The sequence below is a fragment of the Lepisma saccharinum genome, chromosome 5 (genome assembly GCF_977018435.1).
Source record: "Lepisma saccharinum chromosome 5, izLepSacc3.1, whole genome shotgun sequence".
NCBI lineage: Eukaryota > Metazoa > Arthropoda > Insecta > Zygentoma > Lepismatidae > Lepisma > Lepisma saccharinum.
The window spans coordinates 45,853,654-45,869,861 of record NC_139233.1 but is presented as its reverse complement, the minus strand read 5'-3'; the positions used below and the strand labels follow the sequence as shown (position 1 = coordinate 45,869,861).

The 16,208-nt window shown below is 37.8% G+C and overlaps 1 protein-coding gene across 1 annotated transcript; it reads right to left on the bottom strand.

Annotated features, from left to right (window-relative positions):
- Positions 1-552: 552 nt before the first annotated feature.
- On the bottom strand, positions 553-14,422 carry LOC145987790 (endothelial lipase-like). Its single transcript, XM_083122485.1, has 8 exons — positions 14,229-14,422; positions 11,776-11,973; positions 10,283-10,388; positions 7,544-7,686; positions 4,712-4,969; positions 3,736-3,924; positions 3,254-3,425; positions 553-770 (listed from the first exon to the last, which is right to left on the bottom strand). Exons 1-8 carry the CDS (start codon positions 14,230-14,232, stop codon positions 656-658), a joined length of 1,185 nt encoding a protein of 394 aa, XP_082978611.1. The 5' UTR covers positions 14,233-14,422; the 3' UTR covers positions 553-655.
- Between the last annotated feature and the right edge of the window lie 1,786 nt (positions 14,423-16,208).

Sequence of the window (16,208 nt, the reverse complement as noted above, 5' to 3'; positions counted from 1 at the left end):
TGGGGGAAACCCTGGGGGGTAAAGGCGGTTAGGGGCGTGATGCTGATCACATCACCCCCAGTCACGACCGGATCAAGAAAGTGTGGGGCGTTACCCCCACACCCCCTATACGCCTTCATGGCGTGGTGCTATGCACAGGGGAACACTTTACCTTTAAGTACAACAGAGGCAAAGTGACAAGTATAACCCAGGGAAAGAGATGTCAAAGGTAGCAAAGTGATAAATTTAACAGAGATAAAGCGGCATGTGTAATACAGGCAAAGTGAAAGGTATAACGCAAGCACTATAATAGAGACAACGTGAGAAGTATAACGGAAGCAAAGTGAGGTGTATATAATAGGGAAAAGTGAATTATGTATTTAAAATGGAGCAAGACAATAAGTAAACCAACATATGCTTGCTTACTTTGCAAAGTAACTCAGTTACAGTTGTATTACTTTGAAAGCAGTTCTAAGTAACTTTTATAATTGATTTATGCTGCTGCATACAACCCATAGACAGTTGTTAAGCTCCTAACTAAATGGATTGAAAAATTACTTCGAAACTCAAAAAAACATAATAAGAGTTCTTTATTGAGAGACGTGATACACTTTTTTGAAAGAAGTTATCTAATAATATTAATGAGAGCTGTTGATGACTTGTCAATATATTTGGTTTAACTTCGTCCTCTTCTCAGGTACTTGTCTTGAAAATTCTGCTTCCTGGCTCCCTGTCTTCCTAAGGCGAAAGGTCTTCTCTCGGCTGTCATCAAGTAGAAGCTACCAGAAGCACTGCATGAATAATAAGGAATAGTTAGCATTTACAAACACAGTCATGCGAACGAGTTATCAAAGGAGAAAACTCTTAAATTAACAAAATGTTAGTATTGAGAAACTGAAAGAAGGTTTAGTTAGGTTCATGGTCCATATGTAGAGGAGAAGGTCTAAATATGGGCGAAGGTTTAAATATGGATTTTGGAGTTATCAGCGCTCCCGGGTCTTGCAGCCTGGCAGAAGCTATTGGAACTGGTTATCTGTCAAGGACAAAGGTTGTGGCGCCAGTTCGCAAGAGAAAGTGGTCGTTAGTTTTGGACGCTGTTATAGAATTGCGACCTCCGAAAACTTTTAGCAGGTATGTTTTAACTCAGCGTTTTCTGAATTCTCATCTGCTTTGTATAGGTTATGATATTAGCGGTACATAAAACAAATGTGGTATTTTATAATGCCATGATTTGTTTGTGAAATATGTACCACAGAGAGCGACAATAAATTGAAGAAGAAAAATAGCGTGATGGTCTAAATAATGGCTATGACATGAGGTCTAATGTTGAGATCACATTTTCAACAAATATTTGGATGTTTTTTTTTTATTTCGATTTTTCTCATTCCGCGTGATTTTGAAAACAACAGATTATTCATAAATGTGAATTTCATAATGTTTTAGCGATAAATGACTGTTTTTTTTTAATTTTAATTTATTTTTGTGATATTGCCACTAGTAGCCCATATTTAGACCACAATTTTGAAATACATCATTTTACCATTTTTTGGAAATTGCTTTTTTTTTAAAAAAAAAATGGAGACCTTCTATAATTTAGCATGCTATTACATTTAAGTATATACTTCATAGATATGCATTTTAAAGGCAGGTGCTTGATATATTTATTTTTTCCCTCCGAAAATGACAAGATAAAAAGGGGGCCCCATATTTAGACCTTTTTCTCTACCAGCATGAAAGCAGAAACAAGAAACGTGTTAGTATAATTCATCATACATCACGAAAACGGTTAAGATTATGAAAACGTTATAGCATCAAAAAACTTCATTTCATCTTCGTTTTTTTTGTTTATAACATTTTTTCTGTATCTGCAATTGTTAATGAAATATGAGCAATGAAATAAGAAAAACTGGATCTCATTTTCCCACATGAAAATAGTAGCGGAACTTCGATTGTAGGATCTTCATTAGGAATGCAATGCAATCATTTCTTGCTTATCCTAGTCTTTTTCAAAGTCTATTATACTACACTATCTGAGAAATATTGTACCATTTAACAACTAGATTCATTTAAATAACACAATATGATGCCTAATTGCCATTTAACAACAGCTCAATACATTTAAATAATATAATATGAGACCTCATTGCTTTATAGCAACAGCTTCATCCATTTAAGTAATAGATTTTGATTTGATTTGTTTTCTTTTACTTCGCTCTTCTGCTACTTTTAGCCAATTGCGAAGATGAGATTGAAAGGTGACAAGACGAAATGGGTGGAGGCAATATCACAAACATATATGACGACACAACGAAAGTCTCACAGAGGATTATCCTGGCTGTGGGTCTAGGCGCCAGAGTCTCGTTAGCCTGCAACAATGGAGCCCGGGGTGTACTACGTGGAAGAGAGGCTGACATTTAGGTGCCTTTCGAAAAGGGCAGCATCCCCTTACACCCCATTTAAATAGTTGAATACGAGACCTTTTGCTTTAGCAACAGCTTCGTTCATTTCAATAATGAATATGGATCCTTCTTGCTCCATAGCAACAGCTTCATCCATTTAAATAATATAATATGAGACTTCCTTGTTCTTTAGCAACAGCTTCGTTTTTTTTAATAATGAAATATAAAACCTTCTTTAACTTTAACAGCAGTTTTATGCTTTAACAGCAGCTTTAACTATTTAAATAATAGTACATGGGACCTTCTTGCTCTATAGCAACAGCTTCATCTATTTAAATAATAGAATATTGGACCTTCTTGTCCTTTAGCAACAGTTTCATTCATTATAAAATATGAAAGCTTCTTTCTCTTTAACAACAGTTATATCAAATTAAATAACAGAACATGAGACCTACCTCTATAGCAACAACAGCTTTATTAATTTAATTAATTGAATGTGAGACCTTCTTGCTCCATAGCAACAGCTTCATTCATTTAAATAATAAAATATGAAACCTTCTTACCCTTTAGCAACAGTTTCATCCATTTAAATAATATTATATGAGACCTTCGTGCACTTTAGCAACAGCTTCATCCATTTCAATAGTACTATATGAGATCTTCTTGCCTTTTAGCAACAGCTTCATCCATTTAAATAATAGTATATGAGACCTTCTTGCCCTTTAGCAACAGCTTCGTCCATTTAAATAATAGTATATGAGAATTTCTTGCTCTTTAGCAACAGCTTCATCCATTTAAATAATAGTATATGAGACCTTCTTTCCCTTTAGCAACAGCTTCATGAATTTAAATTATTGATTAGCAGTCTTTCTTACCCTCGTGCAACATGTTCACCCATCGGAATGACCACTTGCAGTTTTTGGGGGCACCTCCCCCAATTGCCTCTCGAGGACGTCCCCGTGCATTGGAAAGCCATAAATCCCTTAGGGTTTGTTATGGATTCGGCAAAATACAACAGAGCCCTTTTGTGGTTGCATACAACAGTACCTGAAAAAAAGGCAGACAAACTTCGTTCTAACATTTTCAATATAAGATTCAATCTCTGAAGATGACAGTGACGTTAGCTCTCGAAAGTTCGGAAGCCTAATCGGAAATCACCTGTTCCATATACCGAGAAATTCTATTCATCACTCGCCGCCAGAAAAAAATCTTCAAGAATTATTATAAAGACAAATGACCAATATTATAGACACTGTTAGATCCGAGTGATAAGATGTTCTTTCGAGCTCAAGTTCATAACAGACTTAGAGTAAGCAAAAAGAGGAGATGGAGATGAAGAAGTATTTTCATAACTTACCTTTCATAGTATCCTTGTTGCAACCCGGTTGCAAAGTACCTCCATTGGGATAGAAGTCGACGTGGCCGTTTGGACCCAGAAGACCGAAGACTCCTGCATTCGTATGGATGACGTCAACAAAATCCGCATCATCCTTGCTGATGAGTGTGTGGAGGAAGTTGAAGTACAGGGGACCAGCGGGGTCCAGAGCTTCGGAAGAATTACAGTAAACTTATTTTGCTTAATTAATGCTAATTACTCAAAGAGAGAGTGCTTCTTTGTTAAGCGTTAAGCTAGTAAGTTAAATTGAGTTCTACACACACACACACACACACACACACACACACACACACACACACACAGATAGATATATATATATATATATATATATATATATATATATATAAATATATATATATAATGTATGTATGTAAGATAAATAAGACTTGGAATTAGTATAACATAGATTGCACTTGTATTAAAATGGAAATCATAAATGCCTTATTTTCATTTAGAAGCTAAAGTTTATTCATATCAATGTGAATCTGGAGTGTTAGTTAGTTCGTTAGTACGTACATAAGCAAATGGAAAGATTTGCACAAGACACTTGCGCCTGCGCAGAACAAGCGATGTGTGTGAGTCAACAGATTTCTCTACAACGTCAAATGGAGGATGCGCGTGCTGTGTGCGCAATAGACTCATGACCTTAATTCACTCGTATCGAAGTTTTGCATAAGAGAATAACATAGAAGTTGGAAGCCGCATAATAAATAAGCTATTAAATTTGACTTGTTTCAAACTTTAAACAGTCTTGTAACCAAGAGCAAGGATTGATTTGAAGAACAAGTCAAGAAAATATTTAGTTCTAAGAGAATGATCCGCGTGAACAAATAAAACATTTGAAGTTATTCACTTTCAAGCCGATAAACAAGATTGACATTCTTTACAAGTTAGAAAATACTTTTAAGTTGTCATTACTGCCTAAGGAGGAACTTACCTGTGAGCCTTTTAAGTTTTCCCGATTTTAGAAAATCTGTCAGCTGCCCTGCTATCTGGCCTCCAAGGCTGAACCCAATCACATGAATGTCCTTGATCCTTACCCCTTGCTCCACCAGCTGGTCGATGAACTGCGCAGTGCACACCGCTGTCAGGTATGCATTGCGGGTTGCCTGCTCGTAGCATGAAGACGGCCCGTTGACCAACGGTGCGTAGTCAACTGTTATAATGTTGTGCTCTGGAGATGTTCTAAAATAGGCTGTGGAAATGACATAAAGTAAATTTCAAGAGAAACTTTGGTATAGTCCCACTTTCTGTTTTAAAAATGTTTAAGTCCGGATAGGTTGATCATGACTGAACCTACAGTTAAAGTGGAATCCGAACATTCAACGAGGATCGAACATCGGACCCATTGATTCAAATGCGTTACCACTGCGCCTTCAGAAAGCCATATTCTGTTAAGGTAATAGGAATAATAATAATAACTGCTTATATACTCTATCCCGGGAATCTCTGGAGCAAAGTCGCGCAAGAAGGGGAGAGAGTGATGGGCGGAGCAAGCAGAGACTTGCTTTCCTTCACTCCCTCCAGAGATCCCCTGGGCAGGGTATGGTGTATTTTTCTTGATAGAGAAGTTTTAACCTTTACAATCACTCCTATATTTATATTTTTGTTTTTTTATTATTATTGTTTTCTTCATTTCGTTCAATATACAGCTTGGTTGTGACTTTAATGAACTACATTGTACAAGAATTAGTCACTATTGCATTATATGAAATATATGTGTATATATAGAGGGAGACAAAGTCACACTGACATAAAACCAGTAGAAATTCCTAGATAAAGAATCCTTAGTCAAGCCTTGGAGAGTGTTTACGTAAACTGTACTCGCTGGGAGAATGTCAACCCCCCTCCCCCACCACTTCAAGCACTTCATGGAATATAACGCATTTTATAGTTCGAGAGCAATGGCATTTATCATTATTACACACATGTCCATAGTCAATGTTTTCTTAATCTCTAACTGTGTCCTTCCAAGTATGAATGTGCTGATATCATAGGCGTCGACTTTAAGGGGGTAAGACACTTTCTCTCCCCCAAATTTCCAAAGAGAAGCAGCTATTATACCGGGTGGTCCATTTATAATGATAGTATGGAATATCGCATGCAGAGTGCATCCAATCGAAAAATTGCACAGAAGAAAAAATTGATACTATTGAGGGGCTAAGTCAATGTCGCAAAAATTTCGTCGCCGCCACCTGCCCCTTAGGGAGGGTGGGGGTAAATGTGAAATTTCAAATGGAACACCCCCATTTATTTTACATATTTGGATTCCGTGTTGAAAAATAAGTCTTTTTTGTTCGAAAAATTTTGTAAACAAATTGCAACCTTCGAACATTTATAAATATTTGGTAGTTTCAGTTTCATTTTGTTCCCTTTATGTAAAAACAGTTTTGGTTTCCGTTGAGAACATTGCAAAAACGAATTTTATTCAAGAAATGTGTGCAAAGAATTCGGCAAAAGAAAATTGTTTGGAATTTATGTTTTTGTGTAACAATAAATAATATTAATTTGTTCTAACTCTTTGGTTTCAAGGAACAATTTCATATGAACAACAAAATTAAGTATGTTACTACAAATTAGTTATCATTTGAGGTACACAAATAAATGTTTAAAGGAGCAAATGTTCAAAATGAACAGGATGACCTTGGGTGTGTCTACAAAACCCTGTCTTCAAACAATTGTTCCAACAACGCCAGAAAACATACGGCAACGAATTATTGATGCTTGTGCCTCTATCACTCCTGACATTTTGGGACGAACAGTGTGGAGCTTCAGACACTGTTTTGAAATGCATTGAAGAATACGGTAATCATTTTGAACATTTGCTCCATTAAACATTTATTTGTGTACCTCAAATGATAACTAACATACTTAATTTTGTTGTTCATATGAAATTGTTCCTTGAAACCAAAGAGTTAGAACAAATTAATATTATTTATTGTTACACAAAAACATACATCGCAAACAATTTTCTTTTGCCGAATTCTTTGCACACATTTTTTGAATAAAATTCGTTTATGCAATGTTCTCAACGGAAACCAAAACTGTTTTTACATAAAGGGAACGAAATGAAACTGAAACTACCAAATATTTATAAATGTTCGAAGGTTGCAATTTGTTTACAAAATTTTTCGAACAAAAAATACTTATTTTTCAACACGGAATCCAAATATGTAAAATGAATGGGGGTGTTCCATTTAAATTTCACATTTACCCCCCACCCTCCCTAAAGGGTGGGTGGCGGCGACGAAATTTTTGCGGCATTGACTTACCCCTTCAATAGTATCAAACTTTTCTTCTGTGCAATTTTTCGATTGGATGCATTCTGCATGAGATATTCCATACTATCATTATAAATGGACCACCCGGTATACGTTTGTTCTCATATAAAGTAATACGAATTGTAGCTTTCCTGGCAATGTGACTCGAACAAGTGTTTTCGGGTTAGCAGCCACGTTAACTCGACCTTTCCCTGATGAAGAACAACGTATGGCTCGAAAACTAGGGTCGAGTTAACCTGGCTGGTAACTCGTGAACACTTGAATTGAATGCTTGGATTTTTGTTTCAAGTCCACTTTATGCACAGCTAGGCTATTTGGGAGTGGGTCTACAATTTAAACTGGTATCCGAACCACTGCGGTAGCTCCACCGGGCATCAAAACGGGGACTCCTTGATCACAAGGCGACGACGTTATCACTACACCATCCAGGAGACCCGAGAACCCTTGTTCGAAATAATTTGTCATTTAAGAGTCAGTATTTACATTACCTGTCCTTATTTCTTCGTATTCCGGTGAGTCTTTGCTTTCGTTGAACCCATGTATTAATATCTTCGTTCGTAGTGTTGGATCGAATTGTGACCCATTCAATGAATTAGATCCTGTGATTATTTCTGGTGCGAGTTTAGTGTGACTGCAATAGGAGATGTACATAGAATTACACACTGCATGATTGCATAGGTACATAAATTTGTATGCAAGTTAATTTTTACATTGTTGTTGTCAATATATATTTCGATTTTGAATCATTTATCTATTGCATATGTTAATATTTCATACATTTTTAGTGCTGATCACAGTATAAAACCTAACACCTAAGTACAAAATCACACGGACAAAATATGCAAGTACAGTTTCAGAAGAGCAATATTTTTATATTTCATTACTTTTCAAATAGTACCCCTCAACAAAGTCTGCTACTAGGCCTCTGACAACGTAGACGTTAGAACTGATTTGTTCCTTATGTTCTATTTGCGTATTTATAAGCTATATTACTTAAGAACCATTCACTATATACTTCCGAAAACAATAATACTTTATGTACGAAATCATTCATTTTAGACCTTCTTCCTTCTTTTATTTTGGTAAATCTAACTACCTTAATATTCCATTGTTGAAATGGGACTGTAGTTTTTGTAGTCCACAGCCCTTCCATAGAGAATAGAGTGAGAAGGAGCTGCACATTTACACTGTCCTAGGAGCGACAACGATTTAAATGCGGCCCTGTTGTAGAGAGGAACATCCAAGTACATAATGGGGGTCAGTGACCCGTCAGTAAGCTGTGCCACTGTCAATGAGTGGTTTGGTAAGCTGTGTCACTGTCAATGGGTGGTATGGTAAGCTGTAGCAGGTTTTTTTCGGGGGGGTTCGGTAAGTTGTAACACTGCCAAGGGCTAGTTTGGTAAGCTGTAGCAGGCTTTGTCTGGAGGTGGTTCGGTTAGCTGTGCCACTGTCAAGGAGTGGTCTGGTAAGCTGTGCCACTGTCAATGGGGGGTTTGATAAGCTGTAGCAGGCTTTGTCTGGAGGTGGTTCAGTAAGTTGTGCCACTGTCAATGGGTGGTTTGGTAAGCAGTAGCAGGCTTTGTCTGGAGGTGATTCGGTAAGCTGTGCCACTGTCAAGGAGTGGTCTGGTATGCTGTGCCACTGTCAATGGGTGGTTTGGTAAGCTATAGCAGGCTTTGTCTGGAGGTGGTTCGGTAAGCTGTGACACTGTCAAGGGTGGTTGGGTAAGCTGTGCCACTGTCAATGGGTGGTATGTTAAGCTGTAGCAGGTTTTGTCGGGGGGTGGTTCGGCAAGTTGTAACACTGTCAAGGGCTAGTTTGGTAAGCTGTAGCAGGCTTTGTCTGGAGGTGGTTCGGTTAGCTGTGCCACTGTCAAAGAGTGGTCTGGTATGCTGTAGCAGGCTTTGTCTGGAGGTGGTTCGGTAAACTGTGACACTGTCGAGGATGGTTTGGTAGGCTGTGCCACTGTCAAGGGGTGATATGGTAAGCTGTAGCAGGTTTTGTCGGGGGGGATGGTTCGGTAAGCTGTGCCACTGTCATGGAGTGGTCTGGTAAGCTGTGCCACTGTCAATGGGGTGTTTGGTAAACTGTAGCAGGCTTTGTCTGGAGGTGGTTCAGTAAGTTGTGCCACTGTCAATGGGTGATTTGGTAAGCAGTAGCAGGCTTTGTCTGGAGGTGATTCGCTAAGCTGTGCCACTGTCAAGGAGTGGTCTGGTATGCTGTTCCACTGTCAATGGGTGGTTTGGTAAGCTATAGCAGGCTTGGTCTGGAGGTGGTTCGGTAAGCTGTGACACTGTCAAGGGTGGTTTGGTAAGCTGTAGCACGTTTTGTCTGGAGGTGGTTCGGTAAGCTGTGCCAATGTCAATGGGTGGTTTGGTAAGTTATAGCAGGCTTTGTCTGCAGGTGGATCGGTAAGCTGTGCCACTGTCAATGGGTGTTTTGGTAAGCTGTAGCAGGCTTTGTCTGGAGGTGATTTGGTAAGCTGTGCCACTGTCAAGGAGTGGTCTGGTAAGCTGTGCCACTGTGAATGGGTGGTTTGGTAAGTTATAGAAGGCTTTGTCTGCAGGTGGATCGGTAAGGTGTGCCACTGTCAATGGGTGTTATGGTAAGCTGTAGCAGGCTTTGTCTGGAGGTGATTTGGTAAGCTGTGCCACTGTCAATGGGTGTTTTGGTAAGTTATAGCAGGCTTTGTCTGCAGGTGGATCGGTAAGCTGTGCCACTGTCAATGGGTGTTTTGGTAAGCTGAAGCAGGGTTTGTTTGGAGGTGGTTCGGTAAGCTGTGCCACTGTCATTGGGTGGTTTGGTAAGTTATAGCAGGCTTTGTCTGCAGGTGGATCGGTAAGCTGTGCCACTGTCAATGGGTGTTTTGGTAAGCTGGAGCAGGCTTTGTCTGGAGGTGGTTCGGTAAGCTGTGGCACTGTCAAGGGGTGGTTTGGTAAGCTGTAACAGGCTTTGTCGGGGGGTTGTTTTGGAATGCTGTGACACTGTCAAGGGGTGGTTTGGTAAGCTGTAGCAGGCTTTATCTGGAGGTGGTTTGGTAAGCTGTAACACTGTCAAGGGCTAGTATGGCAAGCTGTAGTACTGTCAAGGAGTGTTTAGGTCACTAATTCGCTGACCTCATTGGTCTTCCCTAACAAATTTCCTCCTGTAAAGTTATATGCACTTAATACAGTGAGTGTAGCTCTAGTTATCAATCATAGTTACTAGTCTTATGCAATTCGACTCACCTTCTATAAAGGTAGAAGTTTATATTTTCGTTAGGACACACCTTCTGCTGAGGGGGGATGTTGCACTTTGAAGACAGAACCCTCTGCAAGAATAAACCGCCATGACCTTTGGAAACAGAAAAATATACATTTATGGAAGACTCCTAAATATTCACAACAAATTTGAAATAAACCTTACCTTTATACCCGTACCTATTTGAGACTACAAAATTGTATTATTTACTAATATTATTGCTGTGTGTCAGAATTGTTGCATTGTTGTTTTAAGTCCACTTTATGCACAGATAGGCTAATCGGGATTAGACCTAGAGTTTAAAGCGGTATCCAAACCACTGTGCAATGTACCTCCGCCGGATATCGAACCCGAAACCCCTTGATTACAAGGAGACGACGTTAGCACTACGCCATCGTGGAGCCCAGCTAATCTAGGAGAAATACTTGAAATGAAAAGTATCACATAATCTTGCCCTTTTTATGCCTCATTCCAAAATGCCATCATATTGTTGTAACTACTGGTGTACGTAAGGGGAAGCTAATGGAACTACAGCCTGTCCAGAAATATTGAGAAAATCAAAATTTTAAAAGGAAGGCAGTAAAGAACTCGGGATAAATTAAAGTAGTAGATGCAAATCCACCTTAAAATGACCCCGAGTAAAATCTTTGTCTTTGAACAACTTTTTAGACGGTTAAACATGGATATTACGAAATATTTTATAGTGTATAACACAAGATCCCTCGAGCGCAGCTACGTAATATCAACCTTACAATTCCAACCCCTCCGGAAAACAAAAATCCTGCGTACGCTAGTGGCGCTACTGCTGTATGAAGAAGCACAACGTGGTGGACGTGGCACAGCAACTTTACGGTAACCCTGTACACACTATATAGCCAAAAGTCACCGGACACCCAATGCTGTTCACTCCAAAGATACCAGCCAGGTAACTAATAAGATGTCCGCCCTCCCTTCGCTATTATTACAGCATTTATTCTTCGGGGCAGGCCTTCCACTAAGTTCCGGTATATTGCTGGTGGATTTTTTTTTCATTCGTTCTGTAGCCTCGTGAATAGTTCATGGAAGGTTTTCGGTCTAGTGAGTCTGGCACGCAACCGACGCTCCAGCTCATCCCAAACATGTTCTTTGAGGTTGCAGTCGAAGTTTTGAACGGGCCAGCTAAGCACATCCACCCGATTGTCCTCAAAACACAATGCAATGGACCCTGCTTTATGGGCAGGGCTATTATCGTGCTGATAAGAGAAACGGGCTCATTCCAAACTGTTGCCACAGTGTGGGCAGCATCCTGTTATCTAAAATGTCCTCATAAACACCACTGTTGGTGTTGCAGTTGACCAAAACTAATGTCCCGAGCCCAAACCAGGAAAAACAGCTACAGGCCATGACACTACCGCCACGTTCACTTGGGTGTCCGGTTACATAGTGTATATGAAATCTTAGCATACAGTGAGTAAATAAATATACTTTATCATATATTTACCTCCTTCTCGACATGTTCCACAGCATGCAGTACAGGATTCGTCATTCTTGGCTGTGGCGTTCATGGAAGAACAGATTTCGTCTATTTCCCAAGAGTCGGAGGAACAGTTTTCACAAACCAGCGTGCAATTTTCAGGCCTTGCATTGTGCGAAATCACCTTGTCCATTCCGGAAATCAGGAGGCAGAAAAAGAAGACACCTGGCCGGAAACAATAAAAAGGGTAATGAGCCACTTGAACTTCCATGGCGCTTTTACGTGTCTTGTCATGGTCTACTCGTATCACACATGGACATGTAGTACGTGCGTACAGCACGAACCTCGTCGTGTTCTAAATGTAATGGCGGGAAATCCGGCGTGGTCATAAATTACTTTTTTCTGGCATGCCACATATATATTGTAAAAGTACTGTTTGTAACTGCGTCCCGACCCATACCCCAGCTGACGAACTGGGGTCTGATACAAAATACAAAAACAGCTTCAATATCATTTAGATTTAAAAAAAAAAAATACATGTGACATTCTACATTCTCTAAGGTATAAAAGTTTATTGATTGAGTTGCTTTATTTTTACTTCGCTTTTCTGCCACTTTTGGCTAATCGTGACGATGAGTGATGATGTAATGAAATTCATGAAGGAACACTCACAAAGAACACCCATGTCCAGGCCGGGACTCGAACCCGTGACCCCTAGCGTCATAGAAAGCTGCGCGAACCACTCTGTCATGGAGGTCAGCTATAAACTTTTATTAAAAGCAGGAAAATAAGGTAAATCAATTTCATTTTTACAAATATATATAATGTTTAGAATTACAATCTCTAGTAATTGTAATAATGAGCCATGGTGATATAGTCCGAATCGGTCTCAATAGCAGAGTGGTTAGTACAGCACACTACGACGTAAGGTGTACCGGTTTCGAATCCTCATAAAACGTGGATATTTGTCAGTCTGTTCTGTGGAAAACTGAAGGGTTAATAATGGGAAATACAGAGTGTTTCAAAAGTCGTGCAACCCAAATTTTGATAATTTATATCATGAAAACCGTATTTACACTGGATTTTCTGCATTACATAGCAGAGATATTTTTCAATGCTTAACATTATGAGTATAGTACATACAGAAAATTATATAAATTAATTACTGGCGGAAGGCAGCGTTAAAATTATTCCAGAATACCACATTCGGTGAGAAAAATATGTAAGCAATTATCGAAGGATTATATTTAGACGTCTGACGACTGATGCAATGTCAATCTGCCATTTTCGACCAATATTGGTCATGTGCAGCATTTGATGAATTTATAACTGGCGATTATATGAGTTAAGTGAAAACGAGCAATTTTAGGGGCATATCACCTTAGCTGGCAACACTAGCAGGTTGAAATCTTGTCAGCAGACGCAACCATGCGTGAAAAACCATAAATGATAATTTTGCACCGAAATTGGACTTAACTCACTCCCCGTGGACTGTTGCCGTCCGTTGAACCAGCACCACGTGACAGTATTTAACACGACATTGGAGTTCACCCAACCTCTAATAAAATTATTAGTTTTATTATAGTAAAAACTATAATAACCGCCACTCTCTGTTGACAGTTATAATAAATTAATGAAAAATCTTTGTAATGTGTAATGTCGGTGTTTCCAACGTAAGTCACCATTAGCATGTTTCATCAATTAGCACATATGCTATTTTATACATAATTAAGCCATTGTAAACCACAACGTTTTTCATAATATGTTAGATCATAGTTAAAGAATCAATGGAAAATAAATACATAGAGGTTACAATTACTACCTTCGGCTAAATATTACTATCTGCAAATTTTTTTGCAGTAATTAGCATGCTTTGTTCATTTAAAATCATTTTTGCAACAGTGGGAAAAACACAGAAGTCTTCGTATATTTTTTCTTTGACTTTGCGCACTTTGATTAGCTTACGGAAAAAATTCCTTGAACTACGAAGGTTGCATGCTGAAATATAATTTTGAAATTAATGTACTACGAAGAGTCAGGAGCGACATGTAAAATCAAATCTTGAAAACTTTGACCTCCTGTAACTGTAAAACTATACAAGGCAGAGAGAAGAAAAAAATTATATGTTTTCTTATCTACGTAAAGGCTACAAGTATACAAATTTTCATGGTGATTTGACATCTAATGACCCAACATTAAAATTAGCTATGTTAATGCAAAATATTAGATCACCATAATTTGTAAACTAACTTGTAATATCATCAACGTACATCTTACAAAAAATTTCTACTGATACATATTATGAGAAAAATATCTTCTTAGGAAGAGTCCAGGAAAGTTTTTGGTGAAAGTTAGGTCTAGGAAAAAGGAAAATCCAATTAAACAAATTTCAAATTATGAAACTATAAATCCAATGTTGTCCAATTAAATTTTGAATCAGTAAAACCAATAAACTCGTTAAGAAATAAACAAATGCTTACTCATTCTACAGCTCTGGTGCCAACGTTCAATATAAGAAAGCCCTTCTAATAAATGGATTTGTAATCTGAGGTTCAGTGTTGAAATCACTCCTTAATTAGATGGTCAATTTGTTCTCCTGGTAACGCTAAAAATAACAATGTATAACTACTTTGCAATTGTTGCCTAACAGACACTATTGCTTGTTGCTGATGCATGCGATTTTTTACCAGGTATGAGCCCTTATCTATGAAAAGCTTAGTAATATCGGTCTGTTTCTTGTTTTTGTTCCATTCCTGGCACTATCGGCGTTCCATTGTGTACGGCAGTTTTAGCTTTTTTATGGTTCATTGTTGTAAAGGTTCCTTTTGATCGAACTATATTGTCTGGCGTGCTTGGATCGTTACATTAAGACTTCTCAGTATGCACACCGCAGAACGTGCTGCGTATAATCAGTGGCGGATGCATACCTTTTGGCCAGCTTTAGTAAAGTTACTTTCTACCCAATTTTCAGTTTATTTTCTCAAAAAATTACTATGTTGTAGTTACTCATTTTCAAATGCAACAGCAGCTGTTGCTTTTACGGTTATTTTTATCTTATTATATCCTGTTTATTTACTGGTGTGGCAATATTAACATTAAATTTCATTAAACTATAATAAAACTTATATTTTTTAATGTGGGAGTATTAGAGTTAAGAAAATTACGTCACCTAAAACGGTGACTGATAACAAACGCTTGTGAAGATTATAATTAAATTTTATTTTAGAACAAAGCAAAATTTTGTTCATTACTATTGTAAAACGTACAAGAAAAGGAACAATGAGAGTAAATGTTTCGTTACTGGCTACAGAGTTACAACTACTGTTACTCGAAAGAGTAACGGTTACCTGTAACTCTCTCTCTCTCTCTCTCTCTATTTTTGTCTCTCTATTTCTTCCTTTTCCCTCTATTTTCTCGCTCTCTTTTTTCTCTGTTTATCTTTTTCTTTCTTTCTATATTTCTTTCTCTGTTTCTCGCTCTTTCTTTGTTCTTCTTTTTATTTACCTCCTTGTTTATTTCTTTCTATCTTCTTCTCGCCTTTCCTTTGTTCCACTATATCATGCTATTTCATTAACAGTTGTTAACGGTATAAATTATACGTATGTGTTGGTGTTTGATAGATGTTGTTTGTATTACAGCAAATGCATACTATTTAAATTACATGCAGTTAATATGGTGCACAAATATTACTTTCAAAAATTGGAAACTTGTAGTTTGCAGGGTGTGAATAACAGATTAGAGTTGGCTCAAAGGGCGGGGGGTTCACAGGAGCACTAGCCTTGGTCGGTTACAATAACGAAATAATATAACGATGCTTTTAATGTGCAGTTTTTAACACTTGAAATTTGGAAAAAAATAAACAAGGTAATTTTCGTTACATCAAGAAATTGCTAATGACTGAAATAATAAAGCAAACTATTGCATTCAAATTCGCGCATGTTATGAACATATCAGAATACATGCTCGAAATGTAAACTTACTCCACTGTCTTGAGTAAAATTTCATGTAATTGTTGGTTATATATCTCCTAGTAGTGTTCAAAGTGGACGAGGATGCAGGGGATGGTACCCCCAGCTGGAAATAATTACACAAGGCATCCCCCATGTGTCCGTTTGTTAAAACATAGAATATTTTTTCTCCATATAACTCCAAGGCTCAAGCAAACATCCCTGCATCTAACAATATCCACGCACTCATGGTAATTATTATTTTAATTCATTTGTCTTATTAAAATGTATATTTTTTATTTTATTTTTTAAATCCCATTGAGATTTAGTAGTTCTTTATGGGTGCTTCAAGTTGCACTTATTTTTTGTTGTTTTTTATTTTTAATCAAAGTATGAAATGGATTATGGGCGTGGGAGATTAATTATTTTATTGTAGTTGATGTAATATCTTATTCTTTAGTTTTACTAAGCATTTGAATTATTTTTTTAATGATGGTTGCTAGAGATGGTATT

What these genes read in the sequence shown, in the direction of transcription:
- LOC145987790 (XM_083122485.1), bottom strand. An exon ending in CAACAAGGATACTATGAAAG is followed by an intron (nt 3,426 to 3,735) that starts GTAAGTTATGAA and finishes CCTTTTTTTCAG; the next exon opens with GTACTGTTGTATGCAACCAC. An exon ending in GGTGAACATGTTGCACGAGG is followed by an intron (nt 771 to 3,253) that starts GTAAGAAAGACT and finishes TTATTCATGCAG; the next exon opens with TGCTTCTGGTAGCTTCTACT.